Below are 25978 nucleotides of genomic sequence, written 5' to 3'. Positions count from 1 at the left end.
TTGTTCTAATAACGCCGAAGCTGCGAACAGGATCTACACACACCTATTGCTCTAATGAAAAACAACTAACAAGCCACATGTGGGCAGCAGTTCATGTTTCTCCTAAACTTTTCTGAAGACTCATCGAGACATGTTTTCCCATTGAACTAAAGATAGCTCCTACTAAGCTAATGTATTGAAAAGCATTCACCCCCCTCCATCTTTCACCAAGCCGGTAGCTCGTTTTCCGAGCCAACTGCGAGGTATCCGTATTATTTTCTTCATCTTCTGTGCCGCCTCATTAGTACTCGAGCGAAGTCCTGATGGCGTGCCGCCTTATGACCTATTCGCAGCTACCTAAATCGAGCTGAGGAAAATAAAAGCGCATTATCGTCACGGAATCGATTTGTTCTTTTTTTTTCACGCATTTACACATGCTCTCTTCCTTTCTTATGTCATCATTATACGGCTAAGAGGTTCATTTTGTACACTTTTTATTAGTACAGTTCGATGCAGTACCGTGACCTATTTTAGGACTGCAAAAACTGAATTGCTTTTTCTGATAGCTTGCTTTTCTTTTCAGCCTTTGTCCGACGTTTCTTTTCTAATTATTTCTCACTTTCCACCTTTCTTCTTCCTATGTCTGCTCCGTTTTACAACCAGCGTCTCTCATCCTGTTCCTGAGCAGGTTATATTGGCTCTTCCCTTCCGCAATTTGCCTCTTGATGATGCAGTTGAATTTCTTTCTTCACTGTTTCACTCAAGCACAACCCGAGCTCCCTTAAGCCTCTCTCTCCCATTTGATCGGATTCTGGAATCTGGTCATCTGGCGTTCTCTTTGGTTTCCATCCCTATCAGTCCTTTTTGTTTTGTTCTTAGCCACATTCGCTTTTCTGTTCCGTGTCAACAAACGTGCATAGCGACGATTCGTGAGTCAACTCTGCCTCGTCCTTCCGTTGGTTCGTGCGCCAGGAATTTGGCAGAATAGCGAGTGCAGTATAAAACTAGGAAAAGTGTTCATTACGAAAGCAGAAGGAGAGACAGAGAGAGAAAGCTGCTGCCATCCCACAGCCCCTGCTGTGTGTGAAAAAAAAAAGAAAGACAATCCGCAAAAGCGAGAGCATGTCGCCAGAGATCATTACTGTCCGTAATCACGGTTAAGTAGCAGTGGAGAGAGGCCAGGTGAAATCCGCTTCAAATAGGTTCTCTTTCACGAAGCGATGGGTAGTGGACGCCGAATGGGGCGGATTCTAACGGCGTAGAAGGTGGGAAACAGAAGAGCAAAGAAACTGTTACACGTAACCGCGACACGAAGCGCTTTCCGTCCGCGTGATCAGCGCTAACGGTTCGAAACGACCAACAGGCCACGCACAACGCACCTCGGGTGTTTCGCGACCTCAATTAAAGTTCGACTCTTGGCGCAGCAAATGACATCACCGCAGTGCGATGGCAACATCCGTGTGTGCCTCCAGGACGCCTGTTCATGGCTGTGTGCCCCAGAATTCGGAATGAGGCAATCTCTGCAACCTCCGCTGTTGCGTTGTGGTGCAACATGTAACTAACTCCCAGACACTGCGTTGCATATTAAACGATCGAAGCGTAAGTTAAAGCAGCAGCTTCGTGATAATAGTGCCACGCAAAAATAGTGTATTTTTTCACCTGCTATTGGGCATTCAAGCTCTATGCTTCGTCTCTGAAATGCGCCTGTATCCTTTGCCATCAACCTACTTCGCTCGAGTAAAAGAATAAACGCAGTGCCGATACACCAAAAAATGTTTTTCAATCCACGGGTAGTTTTTTTTTTTTTTTTCAAGTGTGGCTCCTTCGTTTAACACCAAACATTTCTCTTTGATCTGTCAAGAAATATATCTCTCAACTCCCGGTCAAGTCAACTTAACCCTGACAAGTTAAAACTCAAATTATCTGAAGAGCATGCTGTCGCCGAAGCATTGCAAGTGAGAAGGGAGACAACAATTTCTGCGTTTTTTTATTTATTTCCACAGGTTCGATTTTGAGGGGAAGGAAGTAAATGAAATGATAGATTGGCGTGTCTGTGAATAAGTATCTTGCAGGAGACTTTGTCACATACAGGAGGTATGGACTTCTCACCTTCATTTTGCATTTGTTGAAAGTTTTCTCAAAATGATTGGTTCATCTGGAACGTAAACATAGTCACATCTGTGAACCAATTCGATGTGCCTACACGTAGGCCCAAGCAGCTCTATGACGATGAAAATGGTGCCAAGCCTTTTAAAGCAAAACTTAGGCCTCAATTGCTGCCTAGGCTCTCGACTGTGCCAGCTCTGGTAGAAAGGCAATACATGAATGTACGCACATCCACGTCATCTTCCATGGACATTCCAGCCCAGAAATATTCGCTCAGAATACTTATGATAACACTAAACTAACAGTTCAAACCATCTGATTCCTACTTGAGGGAAAATCTACTGCACCACCGGCTTCCTTGCGACAGCATTGCGTTTCAGTGCCGCAACGTCATTGGTTGATTTGCATCAGGCGCCTACGTATGCCCGGAGCTGTTAACACCATGTTGGCAACAGACGCTGAGTGCCTCTACAGTGCGAATACCACACACGCTCTCACGTTCTATTTTCAGCCCCGAAAATGCTGGGACGCATGTGCCGCCTGGTGAATGACGCTAAAAAGAGGCCTATGTGCAAAATTAAGCACACCAAACCTCTTGTTGAATGTGAAGTTGGTGTGGTGTACAACATGCCCCTTACCTGTCGCAGACGGTGTACATCGGACAGACGGGACGCTTCATTAACGAACGCTCGCTAGAGCATCGCCGGACAGCTCATTCGTTAACTGGCGGAGGTCACCTAGCAAACCGCACTCGCCGTTGCTCACACAAACCAGCATGCACGGCGTTTTGGGAAAGGACAACAAGTGTGATGCACAAGTTTAAGACTAAAAAGAGCAGAGAAATTTTTGAAGCCTTCAGCATACTCAATGACAAATAAAACTGCGTCAGCAGCCATTCTGTGGCTCTACGCAAAAAAGAAATAGATTACCTCAAGGCAAACGTGTTGGTTAAGCCAGGTAGGCAATAAATAGAAGGTGCGCCGATGTGGCAACCATGAGTGGCATGGCACTCGTGCCTTCTGGATTTGTTTGATAATAGATTTTTATCTGGTCGCGGAATACTATCTCTTTGCGTCCCCTTTGTACATAATACCTGTTTGTGGAATAAACCTCAGTTGAAGTCCGGCGTTCGCCCTGTCTCGTCGTCCTTCGTCCGTGTCTTTGTAGCCGCTGGAATGTCTCATAATTGTTAAGCCATTGCTTCAGAAGCAGCATCAACAACAACAACGGGACGCTGCGGGTATCCCCGAGCAGCCTAAAGCACCGGGGAATAAACCTTCTCTGTTTGCACGTTCTCTTGTTCGAATCACATTCGTGGTTGTGCTGTTTGTGAAGTTTTTTTTATGCTGAATAGCATTCGGGCGGATAATTCGCCAGTTTCTGTAGAGGTTCGGTGCGTTGTGCGGCCTTAGGTTTGGCATAATGATGTTCGGTGTCAAGTTGTCGCGGTATTTGAAACTTGTTTGCTCGAACTTGCCGTTGATTGAGCTGAAAGCATTCCATGCTCAAAAGAATAATGGGAATTATTCTTGTTAGGCCACAGATAATGATGACGCTGTCTGGTTACCCCGCGCCATGTGTGAGCGCTGATACGGTGGGCCTTCAATACCTCTAAGAAATATAAAGATAGCGGCGGCGAATTTCAGAGCTTATAATGCTACATGGAGACTTTGGCGGGTGAAAAGTCGCAGATCAAAAAAATTTGTGCTTGTTTCCTATCTTCAAAATAAATCCTGGTAGATGATATGTGGCCTTGGCGCACTGAAGCCTCACGAGGGCTCTAAGGAGCGCTGTAGTTGAGGGCGTGGATTGATTTTGTCCACATGGGGTTTTTTAACGCCCACTGATATCGCATAGCAAAAGGGTGACTTTTGCGTTTCACCTCCACCGAGACGTGACCACCGCGGCTGTTATTTGATGCGGCGACATTAGAGAAAGCAGCCGAACGTCCAAGTCACTGAGTCACCACGGCGGGTTTTGTAGAATAAAGTCTGTCTATCGCTTATTCCATGTTTATTTTATTGTCTAAATATTTTCATAGAGCCAGCGATTAAGGTGTGTGCATTTTTTCTTTCGGTGCCTCTCTCTTTTTCGTCATGCGCGCATGCAATGACAGCATGGTTTGGTTTATGGTTTATAGGCGTTTAACGTCACAAAGCGACTCAGGCTACGACTGATGCCGTTGTGAAGGGCTCCAGAAATTTCGACCGCCTGGGGTTCTTTAACGTGCACTGACATGGCACAGCAATGACGGCATGAAAATAGCGAAAGCAGTAATTGCCGTAAATCTGTATTATACGAGCTGACTCGTTGTGTAGCTGTAACGGTCAAGTGAAACCACGCGCAGTTAGGAATTACGACCGCGTATCTAGTTTTAAGACGTACAGCCTAGGATGAAAGCCATCAGGCCGCATTGTTTGCTTTTCAGCATTAGGATGAACGCTTGCGGCACCACTGGCACTCAAATTTACAGGACGACACAGGGCCGCAGTTCTTCCGCCCATTCGGAGGTTCAGTTGTCCAGCAATTGCACCACTACAAAGCTCAACACCAAAAACTGTGAACTAAAAACCATTGGACAAGGCTGTACAGTCTTTTTCAAAAGTTTGGAGCCCAGGGAGTTCACTTCCAAGCTTTATACTGGGACTCCATGAGCATTCATGGAAGTCCGACCTATTGCAGGAGGCAGTACCAGAAATCTTCTCATGTCCACGAAATCTGCAGCGCTAGAGATCCATTAAGAACGACACAGTGTGGCTCAAAAGAAAACCCCCTGGGCTCCAAACTTTTGACAAAGGCTGTACATGGCTGGTACTAAACAATATCGAATGCCTGAGCGAAAAAAACAACTAGTAAAGTTACCCCGCTACCACAATTGAAAGGGTAATTTTGAAAGGTATAAGCCACAAAATCAGGACAGTGGATCGAAAACACACATCAAATGGTGGGTGAGTTGATCACTCATAATTCTTAGCGAACCCTTTTCTTCAGCCTCGCCGTTTCTGTCCCATAGGTGAGTACCGGTACGGTACAGCTGTTGTACATTTTTCTCTTGAGGGCAATTGGTATACTACCATTCGCGGTCTGCGAGAATTGAACAAATGTGATCCACCCTATTCTTATTCTTCTAGTTATTTCCCTCTCGTGACCCATATTATTACGGGGGGTTAGCCCAGCGGCAGACGGTACAGGTCACAGTCAGAAGGCACACCGAGCTAAATCACTCCAGCACCAACTGCCACGTCCTCGTCGTCGTTCACTGCCGAACGTCCCAAAACAACGTCGTCTTCTCCTAGCAACTATGCACCGTAACACTAACCCCCCCCCTCCTCCGCCGGGCGGAAGGAAGCACAGTCCATGGGTGTCCTAAAATGGTGGGTTTGGATGGTAGGGCTTAAGACGGGCGACGTGTACGAGCTGTGTGGAGGAGGCCGCACGAGGAGTGTGGGGTTGCAAGGGCGCGATCTCGTAGGTGACATCGCTCAGTTGCCGCAAGACGCGGTAAGGACCCACGTAACGAGGCAGCAACTTCTCACACAGGCCCACACGACGCGCAGGGAGCCAGAGGAGTACGAGGGAGTCGGGAGGGTAATGGGCGTCACGGTGATGAAGGTCGTACCGTCGTTTTTGAGCGACGTGTGAAGCGTCGAGGCGATCTCGAGCGATTTGGCGGGCGGCGTCAGCTCGGGCAATGGCGTCACCAGCGTAACTGCTGGTACAAGGGTCGTGAGGCAGGAGGCTGTCGAAGGGTAGCAACGGGTCGCGGCCAAAGAGCAGGTAGAAGGGAGAGTAGCCGGTGGTATCGTGGCGTGTGGAATTGTAGGCGAACGTCACGAAAGGTAAGCTGACGTCCCAGTCTCGATGGTGGTCTGAGACATACATAGACAGCATGTCCGTCAGGGTGCGATTAAGACGCTCAGTAAGGCCGTTGGTCTGAGGATGGTAGGCCGTCGTGAACTTGTGGCGGGTAGAGCAGGAGCGCAGAAGGTCGTGGACCACTTTAGAAAGAAAGCAGGGGCCGCGATCCGTAAGCAGTTGACGAGGAGCGCCATGAAGTAGGACGACGTCATGGAGAAGAAAGTCGGCGACATCGGAGGCACAGCTGGTAGGGATAGCGCGCGTGATAGCGTACCGGGTAGTGTAATCGGTCGCAACGGCAATCCACTTGTTCCCGGATGTTGATGGGGGAAAAGGACCAAGCAGGTCGAGACCAACACGGAAAAATGGGTCAGTCGGGATGTCGATGGGCTGAAGCTGGCCACTGGGGTGGAAGTGGGGGCGTTTTCCGGCGCTGGCATTGATCACAAGCAGCAACATAACCGCGGACAGAGCGGTAAAGGCCAGGCCAGAAGAACCGCCTGCGCACGCTGTCGTACGTGCGTGAGACGCCTAGGTGCCCGGCAGTAGGAGCGTCATGAAGTTGGGCAAGTACTGTGGAGCGGAGAGGGGTCGGGACGACGAGCAGGAGGTCGGCGCCATCTGGGTGCATATTGCGCCGGTACAAAATATCGTGATGCAGCACGAACATTCGTAGAGCAGGATCGGAAGGGTCGCTGCGGAGGCGGTCGACTATGAGGCGCAGAGCTGGATCACGGCGCTGCTCGTCACCAATGTTCAGAAAGTCTGATACGGACAGTACACAGTCGTCGGTATCACGTGTGTGGGAGTCAGGGGGATCGACAGGATGGCGGGACAGACAGTCAGCGTCTTGGTGCAGCTGGCCGGACTTGTAGACAACATTAAATGTGTATTCTTGCAAACGCAAGGCCCAGCGACCCAGACGTCCTGTAGAGTCTTTAAGAGAGGACAGCCAACACAAAGCATGGTGATCCGTAACTACGCAGAAGGGCCTTCCAAACAAATAAGGGCGGAATTTTGTTAACGCCCAAACAAGAGCAAGGCACTCCCGCTCCGTAATAGAGTAGTTACGTTCGGAAGGAGAGAGCAGGCGGCTGGCGTAAGCAATCACACGAAAGTGCTCGTGTTGCCGCTGCGCAAGAATGGCGCCAATACCATGGCCACTGGCGTCTGTGCGAAGTTCCGTAGGCGCAGAGGGGTCGAAATGGGCCAAAACAGGTGGAGCCGTGAGGGCCGCAACAAGTGCCGTGAAGGAGCGAGCTTGGTCAAGGCCCCAGGAGAAAGGGACATCCTTCTTCAGGAGGGTGGTAAGAGGGCGGGCCGTGTCGGCGAAGTTCGGGATAAACCGGCGAAAATACGAGCAGAGCCCGAGGAAACTGCGCACATCGCTCGAGGAACGGGGAGTGGGGAACTCACGAACGGCACGAACTTTGTCAGGGTCGGGCTTTACACCAGACTCATCAACCAAGTGGCCGAGGACCTTAATTTGGCGCTGGCCAAAGGTGCACTTCTTGGAGTTCAGTTGGAGACCAGCGCGACGGAAGACCGCAAGGATAGTAGCAAGACGGCGTATGTGGCTTTCGAACGTTGAGGAGAAAACGACAACGTCATCTAGGTAGCACAAGCACGTTGTCCATTTGAATCCACGCAGAAGCGAGTCCATCATGCGCTCGAAGGTAGCAGGAGCGTTGCAGAGGCCGAAAGGCATAACTTTGAATTGGTACAGGCCATCGGGGGTGATAAAGGCAGTCTTCTCACGATCCCGTTCGTCAACAGCAATTTGCCAGTAACCTGAACGGAGATCAATAGAAGAAAAGTAGCTGGCACCATGTAGACAGTCGAGGGCGTCATCAATTCTCGGAAGAGGATAGACGTCGTTCTTCGTTACTTGATTAAGATGACGATAGTCGACACAGAAGCGCCAGCTGCCATCTTTCTTTTTGACCAACACTACAGGGGATGCCCAAGGGCTGCTAGAAGGCTCGATAATGTTGTTCGCCAGCATCTTGTCCACCTCCGTTTGGATGACATGGCGCTCAGGAAGAGAAACACGATAGGGCCTTCTGTGTATAGGGCTGGCATCGCCCGTATTGATGCGATGGGTCACGACAGAAGTTTGGCCAAGAGGACGATTCCCGAAATCGAAGACATCACTGTAGGAAGCTAAAAGGGCGCAGAGGGCGTTGGCGTGGTCAGGTGGCAAATCCGCCGCGATCATCGCAAAAGTAGGGTCCGGGCGTGAAGCGGCCGAGCGGGGAAGGGCATGGAGATCAGCGTTAGGCACAGCTGTTAGAGCAGAAACTGTACATTCGGCCAATGGAACCAGTTCAGCGAGCGCGATGCCACAGGGTAAGACTTGGGGAGAGAGACTGAAGTTCAGAATCGGAAGGTAGGTGCGGTTGCCGGTGACGGTCAGGACTGTGTGTGGAAGGATGACGTTACGCTGGAGGACAACGTCCTTGATTGGGTACGTGACGTAGACACCATCAGGAACGGCGGGAAACGGGGACATAGGGACATAGACTGCAGCGTCACGCGGCAAGCGAGTAAATTCAGCGGCACGTAAGCGAGGCGGCTTGGTATCGGCGCTTTCGGAGCAGAGCGGCAAGTCCAAACGAAGAAGGCCAGTGGCGCAATCAATTAGAGCCGCGTGCGTCGTTAAAAAGTCGATACCGAGGATCACATCGTGGGGGCAATGGTCGAGGACAGTGAATGCGACAGGGGTTGTACGACCAGCAATGGAAACACGCGCAGTGCACTGTCCAACAACGGCAGCAGCACTTCCGTCGGCGACGCGAACGGCTGAGGAAACGGCAGGTGTCACAACCTTCTTCAGACGACGGCGAAACGAGGAGCTCAGGACAGAAATTTGGGCGCCAGTGTCAATAAGCGCGGTAACTGGTGCACCGTCCACGCAGATATCGAGAAGGTTGCGGCGAGGAGCGAGGGTCAGGAGAGGATTTTCGGGCCGGGTCATCAATGCAGCATCACCTCCGGGAGCTGCATTGGTTAGTTTTCCGAGTGAGAGCCAGGTAAGGGTGGAGTGGACGGGCGTCGAAATTGCGGCGAACGAGAGCGGCGGATCTGAGGGGAAGGCGAGCGGCTGGACCTTCGCGGGGCCGAAGTGTCGAAAGCGTGCGGAGACTCGGCACGAGAAGACGTCTGGCGTGGTTCGAAGCCGGCACGGCGATCATAATTGGAGCTAGGTCCGTAGTCTGCACGACGATCGTAAGTGGAACGGAGGTGAGGTGGTGAAAACCAACGGCTGCGGCAGTGACGGGAAATGTGGCCGACACGCGAACAGGTGAAGCAGATTGGGCGGTCGTCCGGGGTGCGCCAATCCGCAGGATTCCGGTAGCGGTAACGTGGTAGTACGGTCGGAGTCGGTGAAGCAGCAGCAACCAGTGGAGCGGTGTTTGGCAAACAAGGCGACGCAGACGGCAGGCCAGAATTGAGGCCCACGTTCGCAAACTCCTGGCGAACGACGGCCTGGATCAGCGCAATCGTAGAGTCGGCCGGTTGAGGGGCGAAGGTGACGGGAGTCATAGCTTCCAGTTCTCTGCGGACGATTCTAGTTAAATTGGCAGGATGGGACGGTTGTCGCAGTGTTGGCAGGTCTTCGCAGGAGGATGTCGCCGCAGTGTTCGGAAGGCGATCAAAACGAGAAGCAATACGGCGATGTTTTGCCTGCTCGAATTGCCGGCATACCTGGAGGACGGAGTCAACCGTTGCACAATCTTTACAAAGAAGAAGGTTGAACGCATCATCAGCAATCCCCTTCAGGATGTGGCCCACCTTGTCGGTCTCTGGCATGGCGCTGTCTACTTTGCGGCACAGAGCGAGGACGTCCTGAATGTAGGAGAGGTATGACTCCGTAGATGACTGTGCTCGAGAAGCAAGGTCTTTTTTAGCACCCAGCGTGCGCCCAATTGGTTTGCCAAATAAGTCTCTGAGCTTTTCTTTGCAGTTGTCCCAAGAGGTGAGGTCTTCCTCATGCGTCTCAAACCAGACGCGCGCCGTGCCCGCCAGGTAGAAAATAACGTTAGCAAGCATGAGCGTCGCGTCCCAGCGGTTGTGCTTGCTGACTCGCTCATACATGGCGAGCCAATCCTCGACATCGACATCATCGGTGCCACAAAAGGTGCCTGGGTCGCGAGGCTGCGCCACGACAACGGTCGGCGCTGGTGGTGATGCTGCGGCCGGAGGTGGGTTGGACGGCATAGTGGTGGCTCGAAGCTGACGACCGCTGCGGAGGTCCAGGGCAGGGTCCCGGTGTGATACCCAGCACGACCTCCACCAAATATTACGGGGGGTTAGCCCAGCGGCAGACGGTACAGGTCACAGTCAGAAGGCACACCGAGCTAAATCACTCCAGCACCAACTGCCACGTCCTCGTCGTCGTTCACTGCCGAACGTCCCAAAACAACGTCGTCTTCTCCTAGCAACTATGCACCGTAACAATATCAGCGGTCACTACCCACTACATACCCTAAGTAGACGTATTCCCTTCCCACTTCAAACACCCCGCTACCGATTGTAGACTCCTGTTCTCTTGCGAGACTGTTAAACATTACTTTGGTCTTCTGCATATTAATTTCAAGACCCACATTTCTGCTCTGCCTGAGTACGTCATTAATCATGCTTTGCAATTCATTCCCTGAGTAACTTAGCAAGGTAATGTCATTACTAAGGTACTCTTCATTGACTCTTATCCCCAACTGTCCCGAGTCCGAGCCTCTCCAATCCAAGTGAAAAAGGATTCAACTTAAATTGAGAACAACGTAGCGAGCTACGGAATGAAAAATGATAGGTGTAACGTTGAGGGAGGAAGGGGGCAGAGTGGGTCAGAGAATTAGTCGAAATCAAGAAGAAGGAATGGGCTTCGGCAGGGCATATGATGCGAAGGCAGGATAACCAATGGTCGTAAAGGGTAACAGACTGAATACCAAGAGAAGGCAAGCGTGGCCCCAGCCGGCACAGGACAGGGTTAATTGCAGAGACATGGGACAGGACGTTGCACTGCAGTGGACTTAGCCAGGCTGATGATGAGGATGATGATGATACTGATGGTGTATTCTTAGTGTGGAACCGCGCAAAAACACGAGGCCAACAGAAGAAGACGGGACGAGACACTGCGCCATGCCTCCTCCAGTCATCTTTTGTCGGCCTCGTGCCGTTGCGCAGTTCCACTAAGAATAAAAAACATGAGCCACACATGACAGCCGAATATGTTTAAAATAGATCAAGACAGAGAAACAGTTATAAACCTTGATGCTGCTAAGTTTTTCCGAGCAGAGGCAAGAAAGTTCAATCAATCATTCAATCAATGTCTATTTCACCAACAATGTACAGGTGGTGAAAAGAGGCGGCGGAAAAAAAGCTGCTCCTATCCAGCTTGACAAGAGCTCCGTCCGCCTCTTGCTCAGTGGCAGGGTGTGTTACATGTATATACGGGAAAACAAAAGGCAAACATTGCATTAATAAATGAACAAAGGCAACATAGATGCACATGATTGGAAAAAGGCAGATACCACTCCGACATGTCATTCATGGCTGTACAAAATATAGGCAGAAAAAAGTAAAATATTAAAACAGTGATGGAAAAAAATGTAAACAATGAGGGGAGGTAGCTTCATGTAGTAAAAGGTTTGGGGGCGAACAAGTAAGCTTACAGATTAATGCTTCGTACACAGGTTTTTGAACACTTGCTAGTCATAGCATGCATTAACCACAGCACGTACGTGATCTTCATATCTTTGATATTTTTGGAGTGCCTACTCTTCTTTTCGTTTTTCGCTTTGAGCTCATGGGCAGGATCATGGGGTGCTGTGAGTTCCTGGGCCGGTAAAATTTGCATTTCACTAGGAGAAAAAGATAAAAACTTACTTGCGCTGAATTTTAAATTAATCCAGCCCGCATCACCGCTGTTCAGACCACAACCATACTAGAGCCATTTGCATATAAAACAATGGGATGCTATTGTACGAAAATACAGCTACTAGACCGACGAACTCGGGCTATTACAATGAGTTGCTGTCGTTTTATACTGAGTGTTTTAAAACGATCAACTAAGCCTGTGTTAGCCAAGCGTATTAGAAAGCAGTTGTCCCTTATCTCCTCTGATAATCCCGCTTCTGATCAAGAAACTTTCTTTTGGTCCCTACAATAAATTTTGTGCACTATCTTTCTTCACCATAGCAATCTGTAGCCAGTTTGCATAAAAGGAGATAGCTGCTGCTGAGACCAAGACTTACATTTGTGGTACTTTTAATTCTTTGTTTTAAAACAATTTCAATTTCAGTAACTCATTGAGCTGTTCAAAAGCAATCTTTCCTCTCCAGAGATTCCGGATTTATTGAGGCTTGCTTAGAAACTTTTCGTATGCCTTCTCTTGCGACCGGCGAAATTTTATGCGTTGGAAAATGACATTCAATTTCGCATCGGTGCAGACAAGGCTACTGTTACGTGAGCTACAAGTTTCCTTTTATTTTCTTCTTTTCAGAAAGGTATCACGTGCGAAGGTGAAGTTTTGTGTGATTTGTCACCTCCAGAGCCTCCAAAACACGCCAGTTAATTGTACACAAAATGACAACGGTAACTGGTAAACTGCTCACAAGATTGCGAGTCATGGCCTGAAAAGAGAACACCTTAACGCATACGATTGATACGTAAGTATCGATGATTAATATATCAAAATCCAGTGTAATTCCGTTATTTCTGCAGTTGAAACGCTAAGTATTGACTCCATTGTGTGCTGATGTGCTTTTTTCCTTTTCCCGTGCGAGCAAAAGGTGTTACGAAAATCTCTGACATCTGTTGACTCTACAGAGTGTGAAAAGTTTATCGACACGTGGGCTCACCTGCACTAAAACAAAAATTCGATGCGAACAGTATTGGGCCAAAGTATGGTCGCCCAACTCCGACTGCTCCGAGCGTCCCCAGCGACGCCCGAACGAGGCCACTTATAAAACCTCCATTTTACGGCTTATTGAATCGTGAAAAAGAACGAAAGCCAAATTTCGATCAGCTCCTGCGGCGCTCAATTTTATCCCTCGATTTTCTGCTCTTCCTCTTTCAACTAGAGGTACCGATCGTTTGGGGACCGTACACTCGATTTGAGAGGACAAACGACGCAATTTTTCTCTCCAATTCTCATTGGCTTCATAAGCGTCCCTTCTGCTCCAGGTAACGATCGCCGTATCGCCGGTGTCGTCCTGACTCCAATCGGGAAGTTGATAGGGGTGGCGAGCAAGCGCTGTTGCGTCACGACAGTTTGTAACGTTGTTCCTGCGGAAACTGTCCCCATCGCATTGATTTCGGGCTATTGGGGTCGAATGAACAAGGAAAGCACGAGAGAATCTTCAAAAGCATGCAATGGACGTTATGCTGGCACCGGATACAAACTATGGTCTTAAACTTTAGAAGAACTGCAGATTGGGCTAGTTGGTGTTGATTCATATTGGCGGTTCAACAGCGCAAACACACACAGACCAAGAAGAAACAAAACACACAAAACAGCGCTGAAATCAGCGCTATTTTGTGTGCCTTGTCTCTTTCTTGGTCTATGTGTCATTGTGAGTTTTGAACTTCTCTCACCCAATCTCTAGGTGTTTTTGTCAGGTGGCCAGCCAGCTTACTAATTTGGCAAGCTAGCATTTGCATAATTAACCACATGCCACCGACTGATAGAGCTCGTTTCGAGCTGCGCTGCATACTCTATTAGACTGTTTCAGTGCTACTGAACACGCAAAAAGTGCCAACGCAATTTTTCAAGCAAGCTCAAGCTTAAAGATTTCCCTCTAAGATAAATATAAATACCCTGGTCTCTCGTTCACCACTAGCATGTCCTGGTCGAAGTACGTCAACTCCATTACGACTAAAGCTCTACAAAAACTAAGCTATTTGCGTCGTACACTGAACAATTCTCCGCGCGACACAAGATTACTATTATATAAAACAATTATCCGCCCTACACTTGATTATGCGAGTATCGTCTGGAGTCCTTACAAGCAGTATGAAATAGACAGAGTTGAGGCCGTCCAAAAAAAAAATGGCTGAGGTTTAACTTGGTTAACCCTGGTCAGATGCGAAGCATATTGATGGCTAGGCTTGGTAATACATGGCTTTCCTTGGTTGAATACTTGGTCATTTTAGTACAACCACTAGAAGCCTTCGTCGTGGGGGAAGACAACGGCATGGCTACAGCGGAACGCCGACTAACCCCGAGACGCGCGTTGGGTGGGCGCTTGGATTGCCACGGAAGCCGCGTCCGCCTGCCCGGTGGAGCGAGCGTTTCACCTACACGCGCGTTCGAAATGCGCGGGAATGCCGCTCGAGGACATTCCGGTGTCTGTGCGATGGCATCGTTCTCCCTCTCCCAGCGCGTGACGGCGATCTGTCGTGACGTCATGTGTCACGTGGTATGTCACGTGGTGTGACGTCACTGTACCACGTGGTCTGCACGGCGTGCAACCACAGCGACGGCGCAAGGTGGACCCCCATCTTCCTCTGTCGTGACGTCATGTGTCACGTGGTATGTCACGTGGTGTGACGTCACTGTGCCACGTGGTGTGCACGGCGCGTAACCATGGCGAAGGGCTGTAGTGTACCTCTAGTAATATGCTTCGCATAAAAAAGCCATTAGATTTATTTATCGCCGTTATGAGTGACTCTTCTAGCCGTCGTCAGCCACGCCTTCACTTAACCTATCTCTCGCTGAACAGCAGTACGTCACTCTAAAACATTCTCACGTCATTATTCATTCGTCCTGTCGCCTCTACAGTAACGAATATATCGCCTTCGCTATTTTTTTTTTCCCCAATAGAAGACATCATGCGTTTAGCATCACACCTTTCTATGCGCGTTCAAACTATTGAAAATGCAGTTCTTTCCCTACGACTTTTGAATTTTTTATTTCACTTGCAGATACCAATTATCCCCTACCATTAAACGAATATTTTTCTGTACTTCGATATCGTTGTTTCTAACTTGTGTGGCTGTATCTTTGTTGTTGTAATTTTAGTGTTCTTGCATTGTATTGCATTCTCCACTCTTACAATAGCCCCACCGGGGCTGCAGTATGTGAAAATAAATAAATGAACAGCGGGCCTTTCACTTATATATTGAGTGCAGCTACCGTCCTCTAACAGGACTGCCACAGGGCCACTCTCTCGATCACTTCCGCAGTAGCCTCCGTAGTCTTCCTTATTCCTGGCGCGCGCAATGAAGACTCATGGGGCGAATAGCAGGCCCCGCACTTATTTCTCTCTTCGCATGGCCTGCACACAGAAGAGCCAACATCTTGGCATAGAATAGACGAAGCAGGCAAAGAGAGAGTTAGAGGAGGGGGAGGGGAGTGCGGCAAGGCCATCCTTCGTTGGTGAATGGCGTCTCGTGCCACGTCGGCCTGGTGACCGATTTTCCCCTCACGCTGTCTGTGTAGGCGAGACAACAACGGCGGGAACGGCCTCGTCACGGCCGTGTCGCTGTCTTGTTAGCCGTCGCTCGCTCGCGGCGCGCGATTGAGATAAACAGCGGTGACGGTGTGGGCTTAAACTGGCCTCTTCCCTAAGTGCATTCCTGCGCAACGTAGCTCAAGTGTGGTTAAGCTTGCCTAAACAAATTAACGGTTCTTTCTTGAGCCACTAGCATAAAACTGGAGCCTTTTTGCTCACGACTTTTACTTGATGACTCATTATTGTTTAATTTGTTGTGCTCTTTTTGGCACGCGTTAACTTTGTTATGCATATAAAATATAAATAAATCACAAAGAAGTCGGAAGTACGAAGAACAAGGAGGCATGCGGGCACAAGGTGACGCTCCATTATGCATATCTATGACTGCACGATGCCGCTAACCACTTCAAATCCCTGCCCCAATGGCCACTTGCGCACTTTTGAAAAACCCAAATCCCAAAACTGAAAATCAAGAATATCAAATCCCACTCCTTTCATTCTGCTTGTCGATGCAGTATAAGTCATGTTAAGATAGTCATCATCACTCGTCTTTAGAATTAGCGTATTACCGCTTTAACTAAATTGTAAATTGTGAGATTTAATATCCCGAAACGACTTCTAGGCTGTGGGGGACACCATAGTGAACGCCTCCGGATTAATTAGACCACCAGGGGATCATTAACATGCGCTGAAATCGCACAACACATGGCCGCTTTTGTATTTCACCTCTATCAAAATACGGTCGCCGTGGCCGAGATTCAACCTGCGACCTTGCGATCAGCAGCTGAACGCCAATCCACAAAGCCATCACCGTGGGGCTGACCGCTTTAACTATTGCAATCCCTTCAGACTCTGCTTGCTTTTCGTTGACCAGCAGCTTGTCAATTCTAACGCAGGGTAAGCGCGTACAGGGCTGAAAAGGTTGCATGAGACAGGAAAAAAAAAAAATCTTTTACTACCTCACAGCTAGGCCTTTTTATCATAAAGCTCTGTTTGCAACGAAACTGACGAAACTGCGCTCATTTTAGCAAGGAAGCCTTGACTGTCGGCGGGAGCTGGCAACTGCTTCTGACAATGGGTAAGCATGAGAAGCTTCCTGCCCCGAAGTTGTTCACATTAGTAATGTAGTACATAGTATGTACGTTACTTGACTCTGTAACATGGGTAACTGGAACTAGTGTACATTGACGAACTTATGCCTCAACAGACCCTATCATTTTCGCTGGAATGAAAGGCTAAGCAAATTGTAGCGAAATACTAGACAAAAACAAAAACTGTTCAGAACCCATTGCCTAAAAGTAAAACATAATGCACTGGCAAGAATAGAAAGCGAAATCTAGAGGACTGTAGTAAAAAAAGTATCTCGTATTGTGCGAAAGCAAAGAAACATTTTCATCGACCTTCTGTTTCTTCGAGCGGCTGACAGCTTATTTTTGGTCGGAGACCCGGATCTAGGACATTGCTTGAGTAGATATAGAAACCGTTCTCTCCAGGTTATTTTCATTGCACCACGTGAGCCATGTTTATTTTTTTTTCTGTCTATGCTCCTGTATCCTTAGAGCACAGCACCACACAGCGCGTGACAAGCGATTTCTTCTGTCCAGACAGACGCTCGCAGCCAGTCACCAAAGCGCAAAAGGCCGATGGGAACAAGGTCCCTCTCTTTTTTCTCTACCAAGATCGACAGCGGGTTCTGCTGAGGCGGTCAGAGATGGATCGCCTCGATTCTTGCCTCCGACACTGTCTCGCCTGCCATCTTCGCTACCCGACTCGCACTGCACACCTCTCCTCCCAACCTCTCCTCCTCGCGCGTATCTCTCCATCGCTGCAATGCTCCGCCTCAGCCCGCTTTCTCTCCAATTTCCCTCTATCCCTTCTTCTCACAGTTCATTCTTCCTTTCCTCATGCTCTGCGTTTCACTGGATAACCAGTGAATGCTAGAACAAAAAACAAGAGGCGAGTCAAAACATCGAAAAAAATTCCTTGCTCGGATTGTATCTCTCTGCAACTGTCTTGACCTTTGGTGTGGTGTGTGTGTGCCGTGAGGCGGCTTTTTAATAATAGGTCTGCATTATGTGGAGAAAACTGCAATGAATATAGTGTCCTTTTTAATTACCACGAGTGCTGTTGCAAGTTAGCTGCAGCCAAAAATGCCAAACCATGCTGTAGAATGTTTTTTCTTTCTTATTTGAGGATGCACGAATACATTGGTTCGCAGCAAATTTTCGTTATAGAAAACAAATCCATTACGAAGCAAATTTCAAAGCCTTAAACAGGCGCCTGCGGAAAACAGTTTTAACACCTCGGCCCTCACAGACCAGGAGTGGCCAGCTTACCGCGGGCAGGCGGGGTGGTCGCTGCCAAGTGTATTCTAGATTAGAGAAACCGGGGAGGTAATGGTTGCCAATAAACGTATTCACTCACCGATTCCTAAGGTGATACAGTTTTCGTTTCGACAGCTTCACCCTAACAGATGACATCACGTCGGTCTCACGTTGTAATATTTAAGCCGTATTGCACGGTTATCCCTCGCAGCTCAGCGCAGGCCTGGCACACACGCTGTTATAAGGCAGGTCGTCGCGGCTGTGTCACAACAGTTCCCAGCGACCAGCGCGAGAATTGGAGCACACGGCTTGTTCTCATGCATCACATATTCACTCCGCTAAATCGTCCGTTATAAACTTCGCATTTCGCGCTACTGAGCATCTGTTGCTCAACGCCTACGCGGCGGCTGCCAGAGAAATGCGAAACGAAGTAGACTGCGAAGGGTATGGCGCCCTGTCGTCATTATTAATGCGCGCTGCATTGAGAAGGAGTAAGCGAACTCGCTCGCGCTAAATTAAGCTCCAACAGAGTGTAGCGAATTCGACGCCAGCCACATTTCCACAGACCGTTGTTTCGTAGGAACAGTTATGAAATGCACGGCCTCGCTACACGAGCGCTTGAGTGTTGCCCGCAACTGCAGATTATTAAACGCGGCTCCAGCCGGGACCTACGGCTTATAAGATTGTTCGTAATTTGCGAAACGATACTGGCAGCCGCTCACTCTAATTGACCTATATCTCATAGCAAGTGCTCTCTAACAAGGGCTGCTTAAGGCGGAGAGAAGCGATCAGGGTTAACAGGAGAAGGAGCGCAAATCATTCCCGTGTCATTGTCGGAACCTCTGTGTCAGTAGTGCATCAGCGCTGAACTGAAAAACATGCTTTGTATAATGAGAATGAAATGCCTTACAGAAATGTGCACCAGTGAAAAGTTCTTGCGTAAGTCAATGGCATAGGTACAGCTAGGAAGAACGTGAAGTAATTTTAATCTCGAACGCTGATTCCACTTTTTATTCTTGGTGTTATCAGTTATTTGTTAGCTAAGAAACAGATAAATGTGTTCAGTGAAGCTACATAGAATAAGCTACCATCACAGGCGACCAAGAAAAGCAAGGGCAAGTCAAGGCATGGCATTGTGAGTTTTGTTGTCTCTAGCAATTTCCGAATCTGTGCAAAAAGCGCCTGATGAATTGAAGCAACTCATCACACCAGACAGCCAACTATTGATTTTAATTTCTCAGTTCAAAATGCGCGTTTGACGCTGCCTTGTATGGTGCCAAAAGCAGACTTCCAGCATCCCAAGGGTTTTTTTTTTTTTTTTTTAGGCACAATACAAGTTTTCTGCGACAAACGCACCTGCACTACTGACATCAGTGCTGCGAAATGAGCGCATTTATTCAAGATTACAGGATGCGTGCACAGCATATGATTCAAACCGGGGCCACCCTGTCATTCGACAACCCTTTTACGGGCGGCATCTTGTAACTCGAATGGCTTGCACTGCGTGTGCGTTGAGCAAGTCTGGTATTGCGGGCATCTCACGAAATTAAGACGTATCGTTTCTGCTTTAGGCAACCTGCCAGCCGAGCATGGTTACCGATTGAGCCGTCTAGTCCCGTATCGTGTGGGCTTCCACTACCATGTTGCATAGGTTCCCGAATGCTAAAACTTTGGGGACGCTTAACTCACGTCAAGATTGCAATGCGACAGCATTAAATATCCCCAATCTTGCTGCTTTGATGTTTCTGTGTCATTTTTTAACAGTTTTGGAGAATCCCCATCGTCATCATCCGCAAGCGGCAGAAGATGGGAGTTCTTCGCTAGGCGGAGCCCTGAGCTGGTTCTACTAGATCTACCCGAATTTTCCTCCCATTTTTAGAGCGCAGCTCTTTGGCGTCCGTTCCTGGGTTTCGCGTCGTCGTCGGCGTTGTCGTCGACCTCGTAACCAGCTCCGCCCCCCTTTCATCCCCCCAGCGCTAGCAGCGACCGACTGATACCGCTGGATGCCGCTGACGCCGCTAGAGAGTCAAGATAACGTGACTGCATAGAACACCGTCGCCGCCATGCAGAAAGAGGAGGAAAGGGTCCCCCCCCCCCCCCCCCCCTGTTCTTGTGTGGCGGATAGGGTGCTCTTCAGTTGCCGACGCGCCGGTTATTTCACGTAGGCCCCGGCACGTCGACGAATACGTGACCACCTTCCCACGGCTAGACCTGGTTCTTAGCGCTGCGGAAGCGAGGGTATCATATTGTTTGTGTCGGCATCGGCGGCGTTGTCCCTGAAACCAACTCCGCAGCTGGGGTTGACTCACTATCGAAAAGGTGAAACAGCTTATTTGCTGCGCTCAAATTTCGCATTAGGAAGTAACGTAATCGTCGGTATTTTTTTCTCTCTTCTCTTTCTTGCTGTTTCTGCCTCTTTTTTCTTGCTTTTCTTTCTTTTCCTTCACTGAGCTGGTAGTGAAGACGAAACCAGATCACGCGACCGCTCTGTACCAATCATTGATTTAATTCCCACCTGCTACGGTGGATGTTAAGCGTAGAAAGTTGGGCTAATTGGTTGCTAGTACTGTTGTGAAGCATTCCAGCGGCTAAAAAGACAGAATGATGAGAAAAAGGTGCATGGTGCAAAAAAGAGGCCTATGTGCAAAATTAAGCACATCAAACCTCTGGTTGAATGTGAAGTTGGTGTGGTATACAGCATCCCCCTCGCCTGTGGCAGACGGTACATCGGACAGACGGGACGCTGCCTCAACGAACGCTTGCTAGAGCATTGCCGGACAGCTCACTCGTTATCTGGCGGAGGTCACCTAGCTGACCACATTCGCCGTTGCTCACACAAACCAGCATGCAAGGCGTTTTTAGAAAGAACAAATGTGATGCGTAAGTATAAGACTCAAAAGAGCCGAGAAATTTTTGAAGCCTTCAGTATACTCAGTGACAAAGAAAACTGCGTCAGCAGCCCTTCAGTTTCAGTTTCAGTTTCAGTTTCAGTTTATTTCCCACAACAAGTACAGGGCATGTACGAGGTGTGGCGGGGGTGACGGGATAAAAGCTGCGTCAAGGGCAGCTTGACTGGCCCCGTCTCCCCGAACAACATGGCAGCAAGCACGACAGTTCAGAAGGACATAAAATATATATGATGGGGAGAATAACAAGGAACAAATGGAAAAAAATATACGAACAAGATAAGTGCAAAAACAGTGAATGAGTGCATTAGTTAAAAAAATACAATCAGATCTTACAGTATAGATTAGTTAATAATGTCGAATAATTTTTTCTTGGTTAGAACCCGCAGCTGCTCTTCCGTTAGCTTATATTTGTTAAGTGTACTAGGCAGCCTGTTTCGAAGCATCTGGAGACCGTAGTTAGTACGTGATCGCGGAACGTGCCAGTGTTCATGGTGGCGGGTGGAGCGAGATGATATGTTAATCTGCAAGTTTGCAACGGCTCGTAATGTTGTTATATTTTTAAGGATTTCAGATTTCAAAGATGCCAGCAACTGGCGCTCATAAAGCGTGGAAATTTTAGTAATCTTGTATTTAAGGAATAGGTCGGAAGTGTGGCCATTATATGGAGAGTTTGAAATGGCTCTAACTGCATTTTTTTGTAATGTAACCAATCTATTTAGTGATTTCTTGGTGCCAGTACCCCAAACAAGATGACAATATAAGAGATGAGGTGCAAAAAGCGTGTTATAGAGCATTAGTTTTTGGGGGACAGGTAAAAAATGTACTTTTCTCAATATACCTAATGCTTTGCCCAGTTTAGTTTGTATGTTTTCGGCGTGAAAATCCCATAGCATGTTTTCATCAAAAACGACACCCAGGGATTTTGCTGATTAAGAAAATTCTATTTCAGTGTTATCGAACTTCAGTGGATTAATGCGAACATTTGTTTGTTTAGCTTGAAAGAGAACTGCTTTTGTTTTGGAACAGTTTATTTTTAGGCTATTAGCGCTTGACCATTTACATAGTTTGTCCAAGAATAGGTTGGCGGATTTGACAAGGTCATTTGGATTGCTTCCTGTAAAAAATGTACTGGTGTCGTCGGCGTATATAACATAATTTATGGTGCAATCTAGAGATACAAGGTCATTGATGTAAGCATTGAAAAACAGTGGGCCGAGAATACTCCCCTGAGGTACGCCATGCTTATTTTTTTGTAATGAGGACATTTCATTTCCTATACATATTGCTTGATGTCGATTTGTCAAGTAACTTTGAACCAAATTAAAAGAAATACCACGAACAACATAGCAAGACAGTTTGTCTAGTAGGATATTATGATTGATTCTGTCAAAAGCCTTGGAGAAATCCACAAATAGTCCTAGTGTTAGTAGCTTCCTTTCAATATTATCTAAAATTAATTCTTTTTGGTGAAGTATAGCTGTCTCAGTAGATCTACCTGTCCGGAAGCCATATTGCGATGATGTAATAACAGAGTTAGCATCAAAGAAACCAGTGAGTCTTATAAAGATGATTTTCTCGAGTGGTTTTGAAAATATTGGTAATATTGATATTGGCCTATAATTTCCTAAGTTATCTGTTTCTCCACTTTTGTACACTACTGTCACTTTAGCAGTCTTTAGTTGCTCTGGAAATACACCGGTATACAAAACTAGGTTGTAAATATGGGTTAGGTATGGGGCAATAAGGTCAATGACAAAGCTAACCGGCTGCATTTTTATTCCATCTATATCCTCGCATTTGCTTCTCTTCAAAGCATGGAATAAATTCAGGACTTCACACTCGTCAGTAGGATTCAAAAAAACGGAATGTTCTAATGGGGCAGATAGATATCGCTGGGCGTCGGTGTTGTAAGGACTTTCAACTAATGAGAGAAAATAATCATTGAATTTTTCTGCTAGTGCTTTTCCCTCGTACTGTTGGCCATCGATTTTTAATTCCAAAGTTCTTGTCTGATGCCTGGAAGGCAGAATTGAACTGAGTTTCTTCCATGCTTGTCTAGAATCCGTAATTCCGTCAAAAAGATGTGCATAATAGTCGCGTTTTGCACGCTTCAAACACTTATTTAACAAGTTCCGGTATTTTCTAAAATCTTCTAGAACTTCAGGGTCACGACTCTCAAGAAAATTGTCATACATCCTTGTTTTAACCTTTATCATTTTTAGTAATTTATTAGTCATCCAGGGCTTTCGTGCACGTTTGGGTTTCTTTACTACTTTATATGGAAAATGCTTCTTGTATATTGAAGAAAACAGTGAAATAAAATGGTCATAAGCTTCATTGGGCGAAGAGTAACATAGCAAGTCATGCCAGTGTGTCATAGCTATTTCGCTTCGAAACAGCTGAAGTGTATGTTCTGTAACATCCTGAATGATAAAACTTTGCATGCAATTTTTTGCGGGTATAAGTTTCTGTGGCGCTACTAAAAAAATAGATTACCTAAGTCAAACCGGTTGATTCAGCCAGGTAGGCGTTAAATCGAAGGTGCGCCGATGTGCAAACAGGAGTGGTATGGCACTGGCAGCTTCTGCATTTTTTTGGATAATGTGTTTTTATCTTGTCACAGATTACTTTTCTTTGCGCCCCCTTTGTATATAATAGCTGTTTGTGAAATAAACCTCAGTTGAAGTCCGGCCTTCGCCCTGTCTCGTCGTCCTTCGTCCCTGTCTTTTTAGCCTCTGGAATGTCTCACAATCGTACGGTGGAAGGTTTCGCTCAATGTTATAGGATAGCTCAGTCTAGTTGCCTGGTTGTCATTTGCTACAGTGGCCAGGTTGCAATGAGGTCACAAGGTCACGTGACCTCTCTCGCCCAGTCAGATGTTTCGTGACACACACCGCCAGTTCTGAGAAATGCTGTCGCATCAAAAAATATTGCAGCTATAACTAACACCTCATGAACTCCGCATTTTAGTACCCTATAACTTATTGGAGGAGAAAAGGGCGCGGGTCTACGGAAACTTGTTCAAACCTCCGTCTTCGCACTTTCCAGGTAGTCTATCAGATCAGTGCAAGAGTCAACACAAGCACGTCCGTTGGTGGGAGGTTGGGGTCCGCGAGGTAGACATTAAGCGAGAAGGCGGAGACGTTAACCATAAGACGGCTTTAGACCTTACAGTGGGAACGAGGGAAGGGGATGCAAAAGAAGAGAGGATAAGCTCATCATGGATGACGTCAGTGAATGACGTGCGTGCGAAAGAAAAGAGTTGAGAATAGAATGAAAGACGCTGGCAGTAAATAAAGGGCTGCTATCGACCGGTTGGTTTTAGTAGCCCAAATTTTTGGACAGACTTGGAAATGGGCAGATTTTTTTTTATTTTAACAAGGTAAAATCATGAAGAAACGAAAGTTATCTCCGGATCAAAGCTCAGGATTATAATTAGATTCTCGTAAATAACACAGCGAACATGCTGGTTAGGAGTCCCTCGTCACTCGTGGTGAACTAAACAGTTCACCGTTTATGAACTGAATTAAACCATCGTCATGCAACATTTCCGAAATAATGAGCCAAAGTGCTGAATTTGTAGTGCAAAAAGCCACTCAGAATTCTCATCCCACTGCTAATGATCAACCACCTGGTACCGCACTCATGTGGTTATTTTAAACTAGTGTTAAATGAACCTGCACAGTCGCATCACTTCGCGAAAAATAAGACATTTCATCAACTTCGTCAGCCTGAGGAAAACCACTCCAAAGCGCAGTTGGGAATAATAGCCCCAACTGGGGATACTATCCGCAACCTAATTACACCACACTCAGTGATGTGCCCCAAACTCTCCCCTTCCGCCCTCTTTAATTCGCAGCTACAAATTTGGCAAATGTCTCGTTCATCAGTGAGTCAGCATAGCATTGAATCTGAGGGCTCAGGCCAACCAATTTTCCCTAGCGAGTCTCTAAATTTATATCCGGTAACACACAGAAGAAATGCGTGTACTTCGTCCCTGAGTTAACCAAAAGCTCAAGTACTCGCCGAGAGCTCTTTAGTGAACCCAGATTAGATGCCTAAATGGGCCGTCTAACCCAAGACGAGAAACAACTTCTTTTTTTCTTTTTCGCTACCTCTCTATGGAAGGCAGGGGCTCTGTCCGACTCCCATAGGGCTCGTAAGAGAAAACAATGAAAAAAAAAAAAAACGCGAAGGGCTTCCTTCCGCTCAACACACTTCGAGTCTTTGGCTGTTTTTCTCCCATTATCTCGCTGTCTCTTTGCAGGTACCATTACCGACATCGCTAAAGATGAAAAATTTTCAGAGAGAAAAAGAAAGACAAGAAATTTACGCTCATGGCGAACCTTACGCATTAAAAAGGTGACAAATCCTCAGTGGCTGGATAAAGGCCGACCTGTGTTCGGCTTAAACACGGAATTACAAGCAGAAAAAAAAAAAACTAAATATAAAAAAAAATAAGATTAAGACAGCAAAAGTTGGTTTAGAGCGTGAAACCATTGCAAGCATCAGGAACAGGAGGAGAACCGAACGGGGCTAGAAAGATAAAGCACATTTTCTTTCTTTCCATTTTTTTTCCGCTTCGCGTGCTACATCTTAATTTGCATTAATTACACCTGAGGGAAATCCCTACCGCGCACGCAGGTCCCTTTGCACCGATGGGACGGCATGATAACACGCGATTCTCCAGGCCGCGAAATAACTGCAAGCTCGCCGCACACATGCGGGAGCCCCGGTGTGCTTCGCGCTCGCTTTGCTACCCTGAGAACATTATCGGGATGCGGCGAGCGCCCCCACATGCACCCCGAAAAGGGGAGAAGGCGGCGCAAGCGAAAGGCGGCCCCGTAATTGGCCCGGGCTATACAGTGTTGCTGCTTTCGTTCACCGAGTGTGGATCGGGACAGCAGCCCTGTCTGCGCGAATCCCCAATGTATGTGCGCCTCGCAGGGATCTCTCGGTTTTTTTTTCGTTTTCTTTTTCCTTGCAGCCTTCAACAACGTTGGGCGACATAACAAAGACTTCGTAAGCTTCCTACGTCGCGTAAACCATTCAGAAAGCCAGTCTTTTTAAGTTAGAGTCGTGAGCAGTGTTATTTGCTCTAGCTGCGCCGTAATTTAGGCAGCAGCCCACAGAACAACTGAACAAATATTTGACGCAGTATAATACAGCAACATGCAATCCGACAAAGCGAATCTTAATATATAACGACACAAGTGAAATAGATAAGAATTAACCGCCTCTTCTAAACCCGCTGATTTAGTAAAGTTAGTCTATTTCAAGGCGGCACTTAATGCCGGAATGTGAAACTACGAAAAGCGCGAACAGAAGTAAACGAAACACCAGGAAC

General features: G+C 47.5%; 2 protein-coding genes across 2 annotated transcripts in view; one reads left to right on the top strand and one right to left on the bottom strand.

The window, feature by feature from the left end:
• Positions 1-25978, top strand: part of LOC149341685 (uncharacterized) — a 187675-nt gene that overhangs the window by 114917 nt on the left and 46780 nt on the right. The window lies entirely within an intron of this gene.
• LOC149341686 (uncharacterized) lies at positions 8282-10299 on the bottom strand. The gene has a single exon (XM_089543856.1). It carries the CDS (start codon positions 10162-10164, stop codon positions 8953-8955), a length of 1212 nt encoding a protein of 403 aa, XP_089399982.1. The 5' UTR covers positions 10165-10299; the 3' UTR covers positions 8282-8952.

The sequence above is a fragment of the Amblyomma mixtum genome, chromosome 5 (genome assembly GCF_055824585.1).
Source record: "Amblyomma mixtum isolate Tamu chromosome 5, ASM5582458v1, whole genome shotgun sequence".
Taxonomy (NCBI): domain Eukaryota; kingdom Metazoa; phylum Arthropoda; class Arachnida; order Ixodida; family Ixodidae; genus Amblyomma; species Amblyomma mixtum.
This window is presented reverse-complemented; position numbering and strand designations above follow the sequence as displayed.

What these genes read in the sequence shown, in the direction of transcription:
- LOC149341686 (XM_089543856.1), bottom strand. Translation starts at nt 10,164, where the DNA reads ATGCCGTCCAACCCACCTCCGGCCGCAGCATCACCACCAGCGCCGACC.